Here is a 15,424-nt window from a genome sequence, read left to right on the forward strand (position 1 = left end):
ATGAATAAACAACAAAAATAATAATAAAATCGCAGCAAACACTAACCAGTTTATCAACAATAAGAGCTTATGTACTACAGTGAATTAAAACTGCAGAGACCTGCACACAAAACTCATCCATCTGCAGTAACTTGCAAATATATCAAGCATATGGACTGGCAGGAACTGGAGAAATCTATAAACAATTATAGATGCAATATTAGATGCACACTACCAGGTCATATCGTATGTAACAATCATTAAGTCATATAAAGAACTTAACATACTCAATGAGTATACTCATTGCTTGGATTTTCCCGAGCACGCTCGGGTGATCTCCAAGTATTTGTAAGTGCTCGGAGATTTAGTTTTCATTGCCTCAGCTGCATGATTTACAGCTGATAGACAGCTTGAATACATGTGGGGATTCCCTAGCAACCAGGCAATCCCCACATGTACTCAAGCTGGCTAGCAGCCGTAAATCATGCAGCTGTGTCAACAAAAACTAAATCTCCGAGCAGTCACAAATACTCGGAGACCACCCGAGCGTGCTCGGGAAAACCCTAGCAACGAGTACACTCGCTCATCACTAGTGCCCAGCTGTAAGTTAGGGGCAATTAGGTTGGAGACTCCCATAAAGATTGTGGCCATTGATTCTATACCCCTCACCAAGGATGGTGTCCATTTTTTTCTGAAGAATTTATTCTCAAGGTGGGGGCCCTACACCAGGAGTGTATGTCATGTTTTGTCTTGGATAATCTCCCTGCTGGTCTGGTGTTAGGGTTTCCTTGGTTACTACTGCATAACCCGATTATTGACTGGGGGTCCCGGGATATTTTTAAGTGGGGACATAATTGTTCTGAAAATTATCTTAATACTATATCTATGTCATCCATCAGTCTGGAGGGTATTCCGGAATACCTGAAGGACTTTGAGGATGTGTTCTCCAAAAAAGAGGCTGAGATTTTACCACCACACCGCCAATTTGATTGTACTGTTGACCTTATTCCCGATGCTAAATTGCCCAAGGCCCGTTTGTATAATCTGTCTGGTCCTGAGTGAGCCACCATGAAAGAATACATCTCTGAGAGTCTCCGTAAAGGGCATATTCGCCCCTCAGTGTCTCCTATGGCGGGAGAGTTCTTTTTTGTAAAAAAGAAGATGGTGGTTTGCGTCCATGCCTCGATTTCCAAGAGTTAAATAAAATTACTGTGAGGAATACTTACCCCCTCCCACTTATCCTTGATTTATATAACCAATTGTCTGGGGCCAAGTGGTTTTCCAAATTGGATCTCTGAGGGGCATACAATCTTATCCGTATACGGGAGGGGGATGAGTGGAAAACCACATTCCTCACCTCTGAAGGGTGATGTCACGCTCAGGCCATCGGCGGGAGTGCCATGTTTAACCGCAGCCACCAAAGCTTTAAACAATACTACATTAGCACCACAGGCACATCAATTTAAACAGGAACCCCCTCAAGGAAGAAGCAATATGCGAAATGCGCATCATGGATCTGCACTGCCTCCACCAGGTCATATAACGTCTCTCCTAACCTTTATATTTTATCCACCTTTGCTGGTACTTTGCATTAATGCCTTACTGTGCTATATACTGCATGGGATATTGGTCCCTGGGATTATACAGTATTTATACTGATTTTCCATGAATATCCATGTGGCTGTTGTAGTCTGTTTTTGACACATTTATTTACATGCACTAGGCACTTTATGTAACTTGATTAGACACATTTATATGTAAGCACTAGGCACCTTATGCAATTTATGCTAATTACATACATAACCTTTTATATATATATCTAGCAGCTTCTATTAATAGTACCAGTAGGATATAGCCTCTATTACATTACTGATATAACCTGTTCATGCTGATTATAAGATTTATAGAAAATCACCTAGTCTTTAGGAGTGTTTACTCCTACTATATGTATGAATACATTATTTGATCAGTATATCCTATATTGGAAAAGTTTCTGAGTGTTCCTTTGTGATTTTTCTGATACATACTAGGAACTGGTATATGCCTTTGGTAGGCAGCATTTTTTTCTCTATTTTTATCCTATTTTTTAGAATCATTTATGAATAAAGAATTTTGTGTTTTATTACATTTGGCTTATGCTTCCTTGCTTTGTTTTGGTTTAGTATACATTTGGAAGTGCCATACATTAAGCCATCTCTTTGTAGGACCTTTCACTATATAGTGGCTGCTGTTGGGTTCTGCAGATCAAGTCATATTCTCTTGATTTGGGGCTGATGTGCAGTGCTTGGCATCACCACTAAACATTGAATTCAGCTGTGCAGGGCCATCAGAGGGAAACTGAGTAATTGCATAGGGTCCCCACACCATTGGGGCCCCCACCGTCTACAGCAGGAGCTACACTGATAGTAGCATTCTTGGTGTAGCTTTCTATATGGAGACTGCTCCAGGACCTTTGGTAACATCATGATCATGTAACTGGTCATGTGACAGTGATGTCACCACAGGTTTTGTACTCTTTGGGACTTCAGGCCCTTTGGTGACATCATGATCATGTGGCTGGTCATATGACTGTGTTGCCACCACAGGATCCTGTTCTGTGTATCTATCTGTGTGTGTCTTTCTGTCTTTGTATCTGCATGGTGCATGTCTGTCTGTGTATCTATTTGTGTGTGTTTCTTTCTGTCTTTGTGTCTGTCTATCTTTGTATCTGTGTGTGCCTGTCTGTTTTTGTATCTATCTGTGTGTCTGGAGAACTTGTGCAGGATGTGTCACCAATGATGAGAGACTGCCATCTGCTGGTCAGCCGAAATCAAGCAAAACCAAAGGGTGTTGGAAGATTTTCAGGGGGAACCACCTTGTGTGCTGGACTGGATCAGGTGACTCACAGGAAGGACTTCCCTGATATAAAAGCCCTGTGCACCCAACCATGAGGAGATTTCGCGCTAGGGAAGAGAGCGGGGCAGTGTTCTCCAGAGACACCACTGAAACCAATGTGACAGGCCTCAGCGGGAAGTCTGTGCCATCTAGGTACGGGTCACCACCTGGCAAGGACCTGATTCCCCCAGAAGATATCCCCAAGTAATACTTATGCTGGTCAGAGCCCGGATCTGCACCCTGTGCTGGTCAAGCCTTTGAGGCCCGGCTACGCCTGTCAAGAGCTGAGGCCCAGTCCTCTCTACCCCAAGCATGAGAGACCATTGCTGGTGGTCAGGACAAGAAGAGCCATGCATAGACTGCGACAAGAGGTTTGCCTGTGATTGTGGAGGGACAGTGTCAGTGAGCAGCGCCATCACTTCCTGCTATCCTCTACGATAACAGGGTTGGCTGGGATTAGTAGTACAGGTTGGGAGGGTGCTGGTTGGTGTGCGGGAGGCACAATGGGCTTTAACAGACTACTTCAGGAAGAGACTTGCGGCCTACCAGGAAATCAGTGTGACCTCCACTAGGGCCAGAGCTTTGAGTGAGAACTCACATGGTAACTCCCAAGACTGGGCGCACCACCTTTGTGAAAAGGAAACTAACCTTAAGTAGTGAAAGACTTTCTCGTTTATTCTAAACCTGTTGTTATTCTCTCAACTGTTAAATTGCATAGCTACTAACACTAATTGTTTAAAAGTTACTGATGTATAAAAATAGCTGTTTCCGCCTCATGATTTTGGCTCGTTGCATCCAGACACCTGCATCACATATGCAAAGCTTTTTATGAAAAAAAAATCAATTGAACTCATATATTTTTACTTCTTTTTTTATGCCTACTCATTTTGAGGATAGGAGTCCAGTGGATGGTTCTACTTGGTAACAGAAGCTGTTCCTGTTTACAAACTCATACGGGGAATGCTGCTAATTATAGAGTGAAACCACCCACTGGACTTCAAACTTGGTACAAACTTCTAAAATTCAAAAACTATACCAGTGTTTGAAATCTGTATTAAACAGATTGCAAGATTATTTAAAATTTGCACAGCCTTGAAAATGAGGTCAGCTTTCTATAAATGGGTTATCAGTCTTGGGTTTCAAGTCTGCGGTCAGTCTATGTGACTGCAGAATTGAGAATCTTTGCTGAGTGCTAGTGCAGCGCCCCAGAGTCCTGGTCATTGCAGTAATGTTGTTCTTCCACCAGGGGGAGTGATACTATGTCTGATGGCATTAAAGGAGATCTTCCTACCAGGTATCACAAACCATACACTACACTTCACACTCCAGACCACCAGGAGGAGCCTTGTCCTATCTATTAGGGCACTCCTCACAGAAGGGTAAAACTGGTGGGCTGGATAGAAAGTTAGTGAGATGCTGGCTGGGCTTTGCCCAGGCAAGACCTGTCAGGCAGACAGGGGGAAAGGAGGAACATCTGAGCTGCAGACAGAGGGTCCCTGTCAGGGATGGGATCCTGACAGAGGCCTAGCGCGACAGAAAGACACGGAGCTGCGCCTGCCCCACGTGTGGCAGCATCCTAAGAAAGGACACAAAGAGAACTGTATTGTAGAGGGTGAGAAACGAAGTCACAGCACAAGGAGAAATCACCAGGAGGAGTTGTGCCCTGAAATAGGCTGCCTCCTTCTGAGGCGCGTAGCCAGTGGCCGGAACACCGAGGGAGTAATTGACTCTATCCATTACTTCAGAGACCGGCAGGATAGTTAATTCCAAGTTGGCTGCCTGACCTTAATACCTGAGAAGACACAGTGGCAAATTGTGGGGGTCGGGGCATCTCTAGAGTCCCTATAAACAAGCCTCAGGCCATCAGTCATATGGGTTTGTCCTATCCACACCATCTGGGGGACAGAGAGGAAGAAATAACATCTAGAACATCTACAAGAGTTGTGAGGACCTTACTGAGAAGCTCAGCAGGGAGGTACTACAACACACAGGCGCTAGTAGGAAGGCTACTGATTTCCACCTGGATAAGGGGACTCTGGATTTGCCTTCGGACCGGCTGGACTCTGCCTACCCTGTGGTCTGTACCCTGGACTGTGGATGCTGAAGCCTCCAGTAAAAGGTAAAGAGACTGCAACCTTGTGTCCTCGTTCTTCACCGCGCCTCACACCATCCACCATCTACACACTGGAAAGCCCTGGGGGCATACTTCACCTGTGGAAAGGTCTACCATCTAGCTGCCATAACACCACCCCAGCGGACCCCTAAGCAGCGTCGGTCACCCTGACCGAATACCACAGGTGGCATCACGAACACTATCCCTTTAAAGACCTTTCCCTTCCCAATAAGGATGCCCCTAGGGCCACAGACCGGGTCAGCCACCGTGACATCCCCGCTGAGAACCGAAGGACCCGGCTCCGAGTACCCCACTGCCCTACTGGGGGCGCTCCACTATCAAGATTCTCTGATGCCATCACTGGTCACTGGAAGCGTATTATGTGATCTGCATACATGCAGTAATGTGACAACTAGACATGCAGGTGTGACTCCCCAGGGACATAGTGGCATTGCTTTCCCCTTGGGGAGAGTGATGTCACGACTGGAAGAGATGAAGGATAACTTTCACCAGGTAATCACTTACATACAACACGTTCATACTCCAGGCCAGAAGGGGGAACTCTAAACCTGGTTTAGGGTGAACTCCCCTATAAATACATTCTGGTCTGGAGGGAAAGAGAGTTCAGAGCATTCTGTCAGAGGACAGAGAAGAGAGCAGACAGATATAGAGTGTCGGAAGGTCTGAAGGAGCCGTGTAGTCTGAGGTACTACAGCTCCTGGAGAAAGAGAACAGAAGGAACAAACAACTTGTAGAAAGAGTGCAGGAGAGAGAAAGCACAGGAGAATAATACCAGTGCAGCAGAGCAGTGAAGTGGCTACCTCCCTGGCTAGCGCAGATTCCGGTAGCCGGAAGACCATGGCCATGCTGAACTCTAAAGTAGCATGGCTGAAACCGGCAGGACAGCTGGATTGTAAGTCACCTATCTGTCTTGATACCCAGGAGACACAGTGATAAATATAGGGACCGGGTCATTATAGAGACCCTGTAAAAAGGCCCAGTTCACCTGTCATACGGGTTGCGTCCTAACCTATATGGAGGACAGAGAGGAACTGTGAGGACCTTATTAGAAGCCTTAGGCAGTAAGGGACCACAACACCACCGTGCTTTGGGGAAAGCTTTTACCTCCACCTAGTCGCTTCCAAGCCGGCCGGACCCTGCGTGTACCTGTTGTCTGGTGCCCTGGACTGCTGTTGCCTGAAGCTACAGTAAACCAGGTAAAGAGACTGCAAACCTATGTCCTCGTTCTTCACTGCATTTCTCACCATCTTAACCTATACACCGGGAGCCCTGGGGACCTGCTTCACCTGTGGAAAGTTATACCATCTAGCTGCCATAACATCAGCTAGACCAGAGGACCCCTTTAAGCAGCATCGGTCCCTACTGATCGAATACCACAGGTGGTGTCACGAACATAAATTTAAATCAATATCCCTTTTACATGGGCGCCCAGGGCCACGGACTGGGTCGCCACCGTGACACGTCCCCTTAAGTACCGGACCTGATACCGAGTAACCCCACGGCCCTGGTGGGCGTTCCACAGGCCTTGCTCAATATAATACATAGATAGGGCTTGCTCAGATGAGCTTGTTCTTGTTTCATGTACTGTAAATTTGTGTCACGGCTCACACACGGACAGCACAAAGCCAATTGAAGCCATTGTGTCCATTTTACAAAGCACTACAGTATAAGAAATAGAATACAGCTCTTAGACCCATCCACAATATGGACAAACACATGAAGCCAATCACACCAGCATTTTACAGACCCGGATGGCACATGTATTTATGCGGTCATTTGCACCAGGCCGTAGTCACACATTAAATAAGCATGTGCTATAAGTGCTAGTCAGCACTGAGGTTGATATTTAAAGAAGGAAATGTAATATATTTCATTGTGCTCAGACTTCCTTTTGGCAAGGTTGTATAATGATTAGAGATAAGTGAACATCGTTGGCTCCCTCCTTATTCGGCAAGCTATAGCACTTAGGCTGGCGTCACACTGGCATATTGCATCCGATGCGAGCTCATCGGATGCGATATGCTAATGAACACTCGGGTCCTGCTTGCAGCAAAGCAGAAGCCGAGTGTCATGCATCTGTGCTCCGATTCTCTTGCACAGGAAGGATCGGAGCACAGCTGCGGAGGAGGCGGAGAAATGAATTTCTCCACCTCCTCCATTGCTGGGGTCCGCTTATAACGCACATCACTCAGATGATATCCAAGTGATGTGCGTTGTCTCACTTGCACCCATAGGCTTATATGGGTTCAAGTGAGCCAAGAGTTTTCCTTGGTCCGAGACAATCGCAGCATGCTGCAATTGTCTCAGACCAAGGAAAACGGCCGACAAAAAGTCGGCTGGTGGGAGCTGCCCCATAGCTTAACATTGGTCCGAGTGCAATGCGATTTTTTATCGCATTGCACTTGGACGTTTAAAACGCCAGTGTGACGCCGGCCTTACCGAAGAAGCTGCATCGGGAACCCGGATGACTGGAGCGCTCCCGATTATCAGCTGCGCGGCGCCGCAGCTGCATGTGTCGTGTCTGTGTCACTGTCACAACACATGCATGGAGAGTGCTATAGCTTGCCATATAAGGAGGGAGCCGACAATGTTCGCTCATCTCTAATAATGATGAAATCCTCACAAATATGGTGCCAGACATTCAGCAAAGTAAATATTAGTTGGAAATAGTCCACTGTCTCTACTATGGATATCTTTAAACTATACAGTCATGGACAAAAATTTTGAGAATGAGACAAATATTAATTTTTCCAAAGTCTACTGCTTCATTTTTTCTAATGGCAATTTGCCTATACTCCTGAATGTCAGAGTGATCAGCTTAACAGCAATTACTGTACTTGCAAAGTCAATATTTGCCCAGAAAATGAACTTTAACCCCCAAAACACATTTCAACATCATTGCAGTCCTGCCTTAAAAGGAGCAGCTAACATCGTTGTAGTGATTGATCCATTAACACAGGTGTGGGTGTTGATGAGGACAGGGCTGGCGATCAGTCAGTCATGATTAAGTAAGAATGACATCACTGGACACTTTAAAAGGAGGCTGGTGCTTGGTATCATTGTTTCTCTTCAGTTAACCATGGTTATCTCTAAAGAAACACGTGCAGCCATCATTGCACTGCACAAAAATGGCCTAACAGGGAAGAGTATCGCAGCTACAAAGATTGCACCTCAGTCAACAATCTATCGCATCATCAAGAACTTCAAGGAGAGAGCTTCCATTGTTGTCAAAAAGGCTCCAGGGCGCCCAAGAAAGACCAGCAAGCGCCAGGACCGTATCTTAAAACTGTTTCAGCTGCGGGATCGGACTACCAGCAGTGCCGAGCTTGCTCAGGAATGGCAGCAGGCTGGTGTGAGTGCTTCTGCACGCACTGTGAGGCGGAGACACTTTGAGCAAGGCCTGGTTTCAAGGAGGGCAGCAAAGAAGCCACTTCTCTCCAGAAAAAACATCAGGGACCGACTGATATTCTGCAAAAGGTACAGGGAGTGGACTGCTGAGGACTGGGGCAAAGTCATTTTCTCTGATGAATCCCCTTTTCGATTGTTTGGGACATCTGGAAAACAGCTTATTCGGAGAAGAAAAGGTGAGCGCTACCACCAGTCTTGTCTCATGCCAACTGTAAAGCATCCTGAAACCATTCATGTGTGGGGTTGCTTCTCAGCCAAGGGAATCGGCTCACTCACAGTCTTGCCTAAAAACACAGCCATGAATAAAGAATGGTACCAAAATGTCCTCCAAGAGCAACTTCTCCCAACCGTCCAAGAGCAGTTTGGCGCCCAACAATGCCTTTTCCAGCATGATGGAGCACCTTGCCATAAAGCAAAGGTGATAACTAAATGGCTCATGGAACAAAACAGAGATTTTGGGTCCATGGCCTGGAAACTCCCCAGATCTTAATCCCATTGAGAACTTGTGGTCAATCATCAAGAGACGGGTGGACAAACAAAAACCAGCAAATTCTGGCAAAATGCAAGCATTGATTATGCAAGAATGGACTGCTATCAGTCAGGATTTGGTCCAGAAGTTGATTGAGAGCATGCCAGGGAGAATTGCAGAGGTCTTGAATAAGAAGGGTCAACACTGCAAATATTGACTTGCTGCATTAACTCATTCTAACTGTCAATATAACCTATTGGTACTCATAATATGATTGCAATTATATTTCTGTATGTGATATAAATATCAGATAGTAGATAGTGACATTAGGGTATAGTATAGGATGTAAATAGTTGATGGTAAAATAGTGTTTTGTAAGGAAGTTCTGTCCAGCAACACACAACAGGATGAGAGTTAAAAGTTTGGACAAGCCCAGAGTGGGAGGGACTAGTGCCAGAGAAAGTAGACTATTTCCTTCCAAATAGTAAGATAGGAGATAGAGTTTGGAGAGCGACAACTGTGCAGTGCTGCCAAGGGGTGACCAACAGCTAGAAGAGACTGGATGGAGGAATAGCAAGATCCTAAAGAGAGATACTGATGAGACACCTTCCAGGTGGCGTTATCAGATAAGACACCGAGTTACAAGAAACCCGAGAGATGGCTAGCGCTGAAGGTAAAGGATCTGAAGAGAACGGGGAGCATGAGACTAGTGGGGGTCCAAAACGGTAGATCCAGGACGTTCATAGTGATAGGACGCAGAACCGTTGATCGAGTACAGAGAACCTCGCTGATGAGGACTTTGACTGAGAAGCTGGGTTGTGGTGACAGAGACAAAATAGATAAGATGCAGAGCTCCAGAGTAGCCTACAGAGGAAAGATATAGAGTCAGTGTCGGACTAGGGTGCCAAGGGCCCACCAGTAACAATGACTTTGGGAGCCCACTTGTCACTTTCATACAAATATTACACTAGCCTCCTTCACAAATTTACCTATATCTCTATATAATAAACTAGGTAGTTTAGATAATGAAAGATGAGATGCTGCTTTTTTCTGTACAGAGTGAATCAAGTGAATTATGCCAAGTACTACCCATATAGTAGGGTTAGGGGCCCCTGTCTGCACAGGGGTCCACCGGGGGATTCCCCTGTTCCCCTATGGGCCAGTATATAGTGAATGGAAAAGCTTCTTACTGTGAAAGAAACACGCTCTAGACTGAGTACCCTCTACCCTCTATCCCTTGCATATAACCCTTACTAAGTTCAGCATAGTCCCCATGTTTGAACTTTATTGTCTCCTTTATTAATCTGTGGAATTTGTGGTCCTGGCCAGCCAATACCAACAGGTAAAGGCAGCCTGCATGGGTACAAGGCCCTCACAATAACAACACCCAGCCAGGACCCATCTTTTCCTGGAAAATTCCAGGGTGACATGGAGCAGCAGCTTGTCCACAGCTACCGCCCTTGGTCACGTTATAATGGACTGGTGGGTATGAGACATTGGTCGTACTGTGGATAAGTGAATCAAATTGGTTTAGGCTATGAACAAATACACAGAATAAAGCTTCCAGTTTACAATATTGTGCAAAATATTTAGGCACGTGTGGAAAAAATTATGCAAAAATAGAATGCTTTAAAAATCTGTCAGCACTAGGTTTTTGCTACGCCAGCTGAGAGCAGCATGAAGTAGGCCAGAACTCTTGTAGTATTAAAGTAAGCAGGTGCACATTTCTAGGCCATGACCATTATCAAACTTGTGAAATATGTTGTACGCAGTGTACAGCAGTTTGACATCTGAAAAAATTTGGCTAAACTGGAGGACATATTTTTAAGACATAATGCTCTTTTTCCTTGAACTGAACATGTTTCTAAGGGCTTGTTTCCACATGCGAGAAACACGTCCGTGTCTCGCATGTAGAAACCAAGCTCTGGTGTCTGCACTCCGGAGCAGAGCGTGCGGCCGCATACGAACACATGGAGCCGCACAGCTCCGCTCCAAAGTGCCGGCGCCAGAGCTTGGTTTCCACATGCGAGACATGGACGTGATTCCCGCATGTGGAAACAAGCCCTAAAATACTAAATCCACTTACCAGTACTTTGTTGTTTTGCTTGGTAATTGCCACTATACGACCTTCTCCACTTGTTTGATCAGAGTTGCACTGTGTTATTCTAATATCCACAATATCATCAAAGTCACTAAATGGCTGCCACAACTGCAAAAGAAATATTCATTTTTATATTCTCATGTAATGTCCTCAGGTAAATAAAAATACAAAAACTGCAAAAAAATAGAAGTGTTAAAGGGAACCTGTCAGCAGGATTGTGTACAGTAACCTACAGACAGTGTCAAGTCTTTGCCGTTATACTGATCACAATGATACTTTGGTTGATTAAATCCATCTTGTGGTTGTTGTTTATCCCCTTTCCAATATCAAGTGTAATAGTACGCCAATGTCGGACTCCCTCCCTTTGATGTGGGCTCCGGCGGTGAGCGCACACCTTTCCCGGTACATGTCCGCTGTTTTGAACAGCGGACATGTGCCCAGAACATCTGCGGGTGTAATCGCTATCCACTTGTGGCTATTAACCCATTAAATGCCGCTGTCAAACTCCGACAGTGGCATTTAACATGTGCTTTCGGCAATCGCACCGGAAATCCGCCCACCCCATCACGAAATTGCGTGTCACCTATGAGTTGGCATGACAACCAGAGGTCTCCTGCAGACCTCTATGGTTGTCACTGCTGGATTGCTGTGAGCGCCACCCGGTGGTCAGCACTCATAGCAAGTGAGTAATTCTGCTACATACAGGCGATCTGATCATCATCTGCATGTAGCAGAGCCGATCGGGTTATGGCAGCTTCTAGTCTCCAATGGAGACTATTGAAGCATGCAAAAAAGTTTAAAAAAAATGTTTTTAAAAATATAAAAAAAATAAAAAAAATAAAAGTACATTTTGCCTCATTCATGATAAAACAATAAAAAAATAATGAAACATAGAGAAATTTTGCATTGCCGCATTCAGAATCACCCGATCTATCAGTAAAAAAAGGATTAGCCTGATTGATAAACAGCGTGGCGAGAAATAAAGTAAAAATGCCAGAATTACATTTTTTTGGTCGCCGCGACATTGCGGGCAATAAAAAGATCGTATCTCCACCAAAACGGTATTATTAAAAATGTCAGCTCATCGCGAAAAAAATAAGCTCTCATCAAATCCGAGATCACGAAAAATGGAGATGCTACGGGTCTTGGAACATTTCACAATTTTTCTTCTTTTTTTTTTTAGAAAAGTTTGGACATTTTTTTCACCAATTAAAAAAAAAAAAGAACCTAGATATGTTTAGTACATACAAGTCTATAATCACTGCACACTTTGCGACAAAATTTATGCTTCAAGAAAAAATGCGTTTATTGCACGTGAAAAGGCGACGAGTACAAGACGTTTCGGCCACTCTGTGGCCTTGATCACTGTGTCGCTAGAAAAAATGAAAACAGATATACATAAGATTTACATTATATACACTATATACAATATTTACAAAAGCAGCCATATATGGCATAATAGGCATAATGAGGGATTGAAGCCATGTCAGAAAGACTAGTGACTTGGGGTCAGTGGCGTAACTACAAAGTTATGGGCCCCGGTGCGAACTTCCAAATGGGGCCCCCCCCGCCATAAAATTCAATGTAACCCCCATAGAATACAATGCAGCCCCCCTCATAGTATAATGCAGCCCCTCCATACAGGGGCAGTGAGAAAGACACGAGCAAATGGTGACTAGGGGGCAGGGGAGAGGGCACAAGTGGGCAAGGAAGACAGGCACAAGGGGACACATGGGGGCTAGGAGGCAGGGGAGAAGGTTACAAGGGGACTAGTGGGCAAGGGAGACTGACACAAGGGGCACATGGGGACAAGTGGGCAAGGGAGACTGACACAAAGGGCACATGGGGACTAGTGGACAAGGGAGACTGGCACATGGGGACACACGGGGACAAGGGACAAGCACAAGGGGACAAGGGAGACAGGCACAAGGGGACACACAGGGACTAGTGGGCAAGAGACTGACACAAGGGATACAAGCACAAGGGGACACACAGGGACAAGTGGGAAAGGGAGACTGACACACAGGGACTAGTGGGCGAAGGAGACTGACACAAGCACAAGGGGACAAAGGAGACTGACACAAGCACAAGGGGACATAGGAGACAGGCACATGGGGACACACAGGGACTAATGGGCAAGGGAGACTGGCACATGGGGACACAAGCATAAGGGAGACAGGCTCAAGGGGACACACGGCCCCCTGACCTGCCAGAGCCGCTTGCAGCTGTGACCGTGGTAGTTACGCCGCTGCCTCACACACACACATACTACAGATATCACACACACACTACAGATATCACACACACACACACACACACACACACACACACACATCATACTACAGATATCACACACACACACACATCAGTTATCACACACACACTACAGATATCACACATACACACATACTACAGATATCACACACACACTACAGATATCACACACACACACATCATATTACAGATATCACACACATACTACAGTTATCACACACACACTACAGATATCAAACACACTACAGATATCTCACACACACTACAGATATCTCACACACACACACACACACACACACACACACACACACACACACAGACATACTACAGATATCACACACATACTACAGTTATCACACACACACTACAGATATCACACAGACACATACTACAGATATCACACACACACACACACACACACACACACCAGAGATACCAGCTCATATACACAACTCACAATCTCCTCTCTGGTACAGGGGTGGCTGATGTAAACCGGCTGCAGCTCCTCAGCTTCTCCTGACTAAAGCGGCTCTGTCCCGCACCTCCCCCCTGCTCTCGCCTTCTGTCCCGGGGTTATTTTGGCTTTCTCTTAAATACGATCTCATTCAGAGGTACATGAGATGTATGAGGGGGAAAAAACAGATTGAGAAGCTGTCTCATCGTGATGACTGGAGCTGCTTCCTGTCTCTCACGTGCCCCGGCTGCCCCCTTCCCCTAGATACGCCTCGGACTGTTGCTGTGCAGGAGGAATCCCCTGCACTGCAATATGGTGTTGGGTGCCAGCACAGCCCGCACAGTGGTCTATCCAGCACAGCCCGCACAGTGGTCTATCCAGCACAGCCCGCACAGTGGTCTATCCAGCACAGCCCGCACAGTGGTCTATCCAGCACGGCCCGCACAGTGGTCTATCCAGCACGGCCCGCACAGTGGTCTATCCAGCACGGCCCGCACAGTGGTCTATTCAGCACGGCCCGCACAGTGGTCTATCCAGCACGGCCCGCACAGTGGTCTATCCAGCACAGCCCGCACAGTGGTCTATCCAGCACAGCCCGCACAGTGGTCTATTCAGCACAGCCCGCACAGTGGTCTATCCAGCACAGCCCGCACAGTGGTCTATCCAGCACAGCCCGCACAGTGGTCTATTCAGCACAGCCCGCACAGTGGTCTATCCAGCACAGCCCGCACAGTGGTCTATCCAGCACAGCCCGCACAGTGGTCTATCCAGCACAGCCCGCACAGTGGTCTATACAGCACAGCCTGCATCTCTCGCCCCCCCCGAGAATGCCCCCACAGTCCAGTAAAAAAACAAAAAAAACACTCTCCTTACCTTTCCTCTTGCCAGCGTTGCTTCCTGCTCCGATCTCAGGCTCGGCTGCAGTCTGCCCGGGACACAGCAGGTGCGCGATGATATGACGTCATCGCGCACCTGCAGTGTCAGAGGCAGAGCGGGGAATGATGGGAGAGGGAGCGTCTGTAGACGCTCTCTCCTCCGTCATTGCATTTAACTGTACCGGCGTCATAGACACCGGTATAGTTGAATGCGACGGCGGGGGGGGGTGAGTCGGTGGCGGGGGGAGGCGGATCGAGCAGCCCATGACTGGCACCGGCTCTTCTGGCATTTGCCAGAAGTGCCCGATGGCCAGTCCGGCCCTGCTCTGACCTGCCGGCCCCGGGCCCCTGACCTGCCGGGCCCGGTCGCAGTGGCGACCGCTGCAACCGCGGTAGTTACGCCCCTGTCCATACTGTACAATGGCCACACATAGTGCTCTATACTGTACAATGGCCACACATGATGCTCCATACTGTACAATTGGCCACACATGATATTGCCTACAGTATAATGGCCACACATAGTTACTCTTACACACGCGGCTGAGCTCCGTACACATTGCACATGCGGCTCCCCTCCGTACACCTCGTACACACCCGGCTCCGCTCCGTACACCTTGCACACACGGCTCCGCTCCGTATACCTCGTACACACATGGCTCCGATCCGTACACCTCGTACACACACGGCTACGCTCCGTACACCTCGTACACACACGGCTACGCTCCGTACACCTCGTACACACACGGCTACGCTCCGTACACCTCGTACACACACGGCTCCGCTCCGTATACCTCATACACACGGCTCCGCTCCGTACACCTCGTACACACACGGCTCCGCTCCGTACACCTCG

At 46.9% G+C, this 15,424-nt stretch overlaps 1 protein-coding gene across 1 annotated transcript in view; it reads right to left on the reverse strand.

Annotated features, from left to right (window-relative positions):
- The window catches only part of JAK3 (Janus kinase 3), a 712,213-nt gene that overhangs the window by 495,899 nt on the left and 200,890 nt on the right, over window positions 1-15,424 (reverse strand). Inside the window, exon 7 of the mRNA XM_077253311.1 lies at window positions 10,951-11,073. Coding sequence (XP_077109426.1) covers window positions 10,951-11,073 — 123 coding nt within the window. The remainder of the gene's footprint in view (window positions 1-10,950; window positions 11,074-15,424) is intronic.

This window comes from Ranitomeya variabilis, chromosome 1, assembly GCF_051348905.1.
Source record: "Ranitomeya variabilis isolate aRanVar5 chromosome 1, aRanVar5.hap1, whole genome shotgun sequence".
NCBI classification, from domain to species: Eukaryota; Metazoa; Chordata; class Amphibia; order Anura; family Dendrobatidae; genus Ranitomeya; species Ranitomeya variabilis.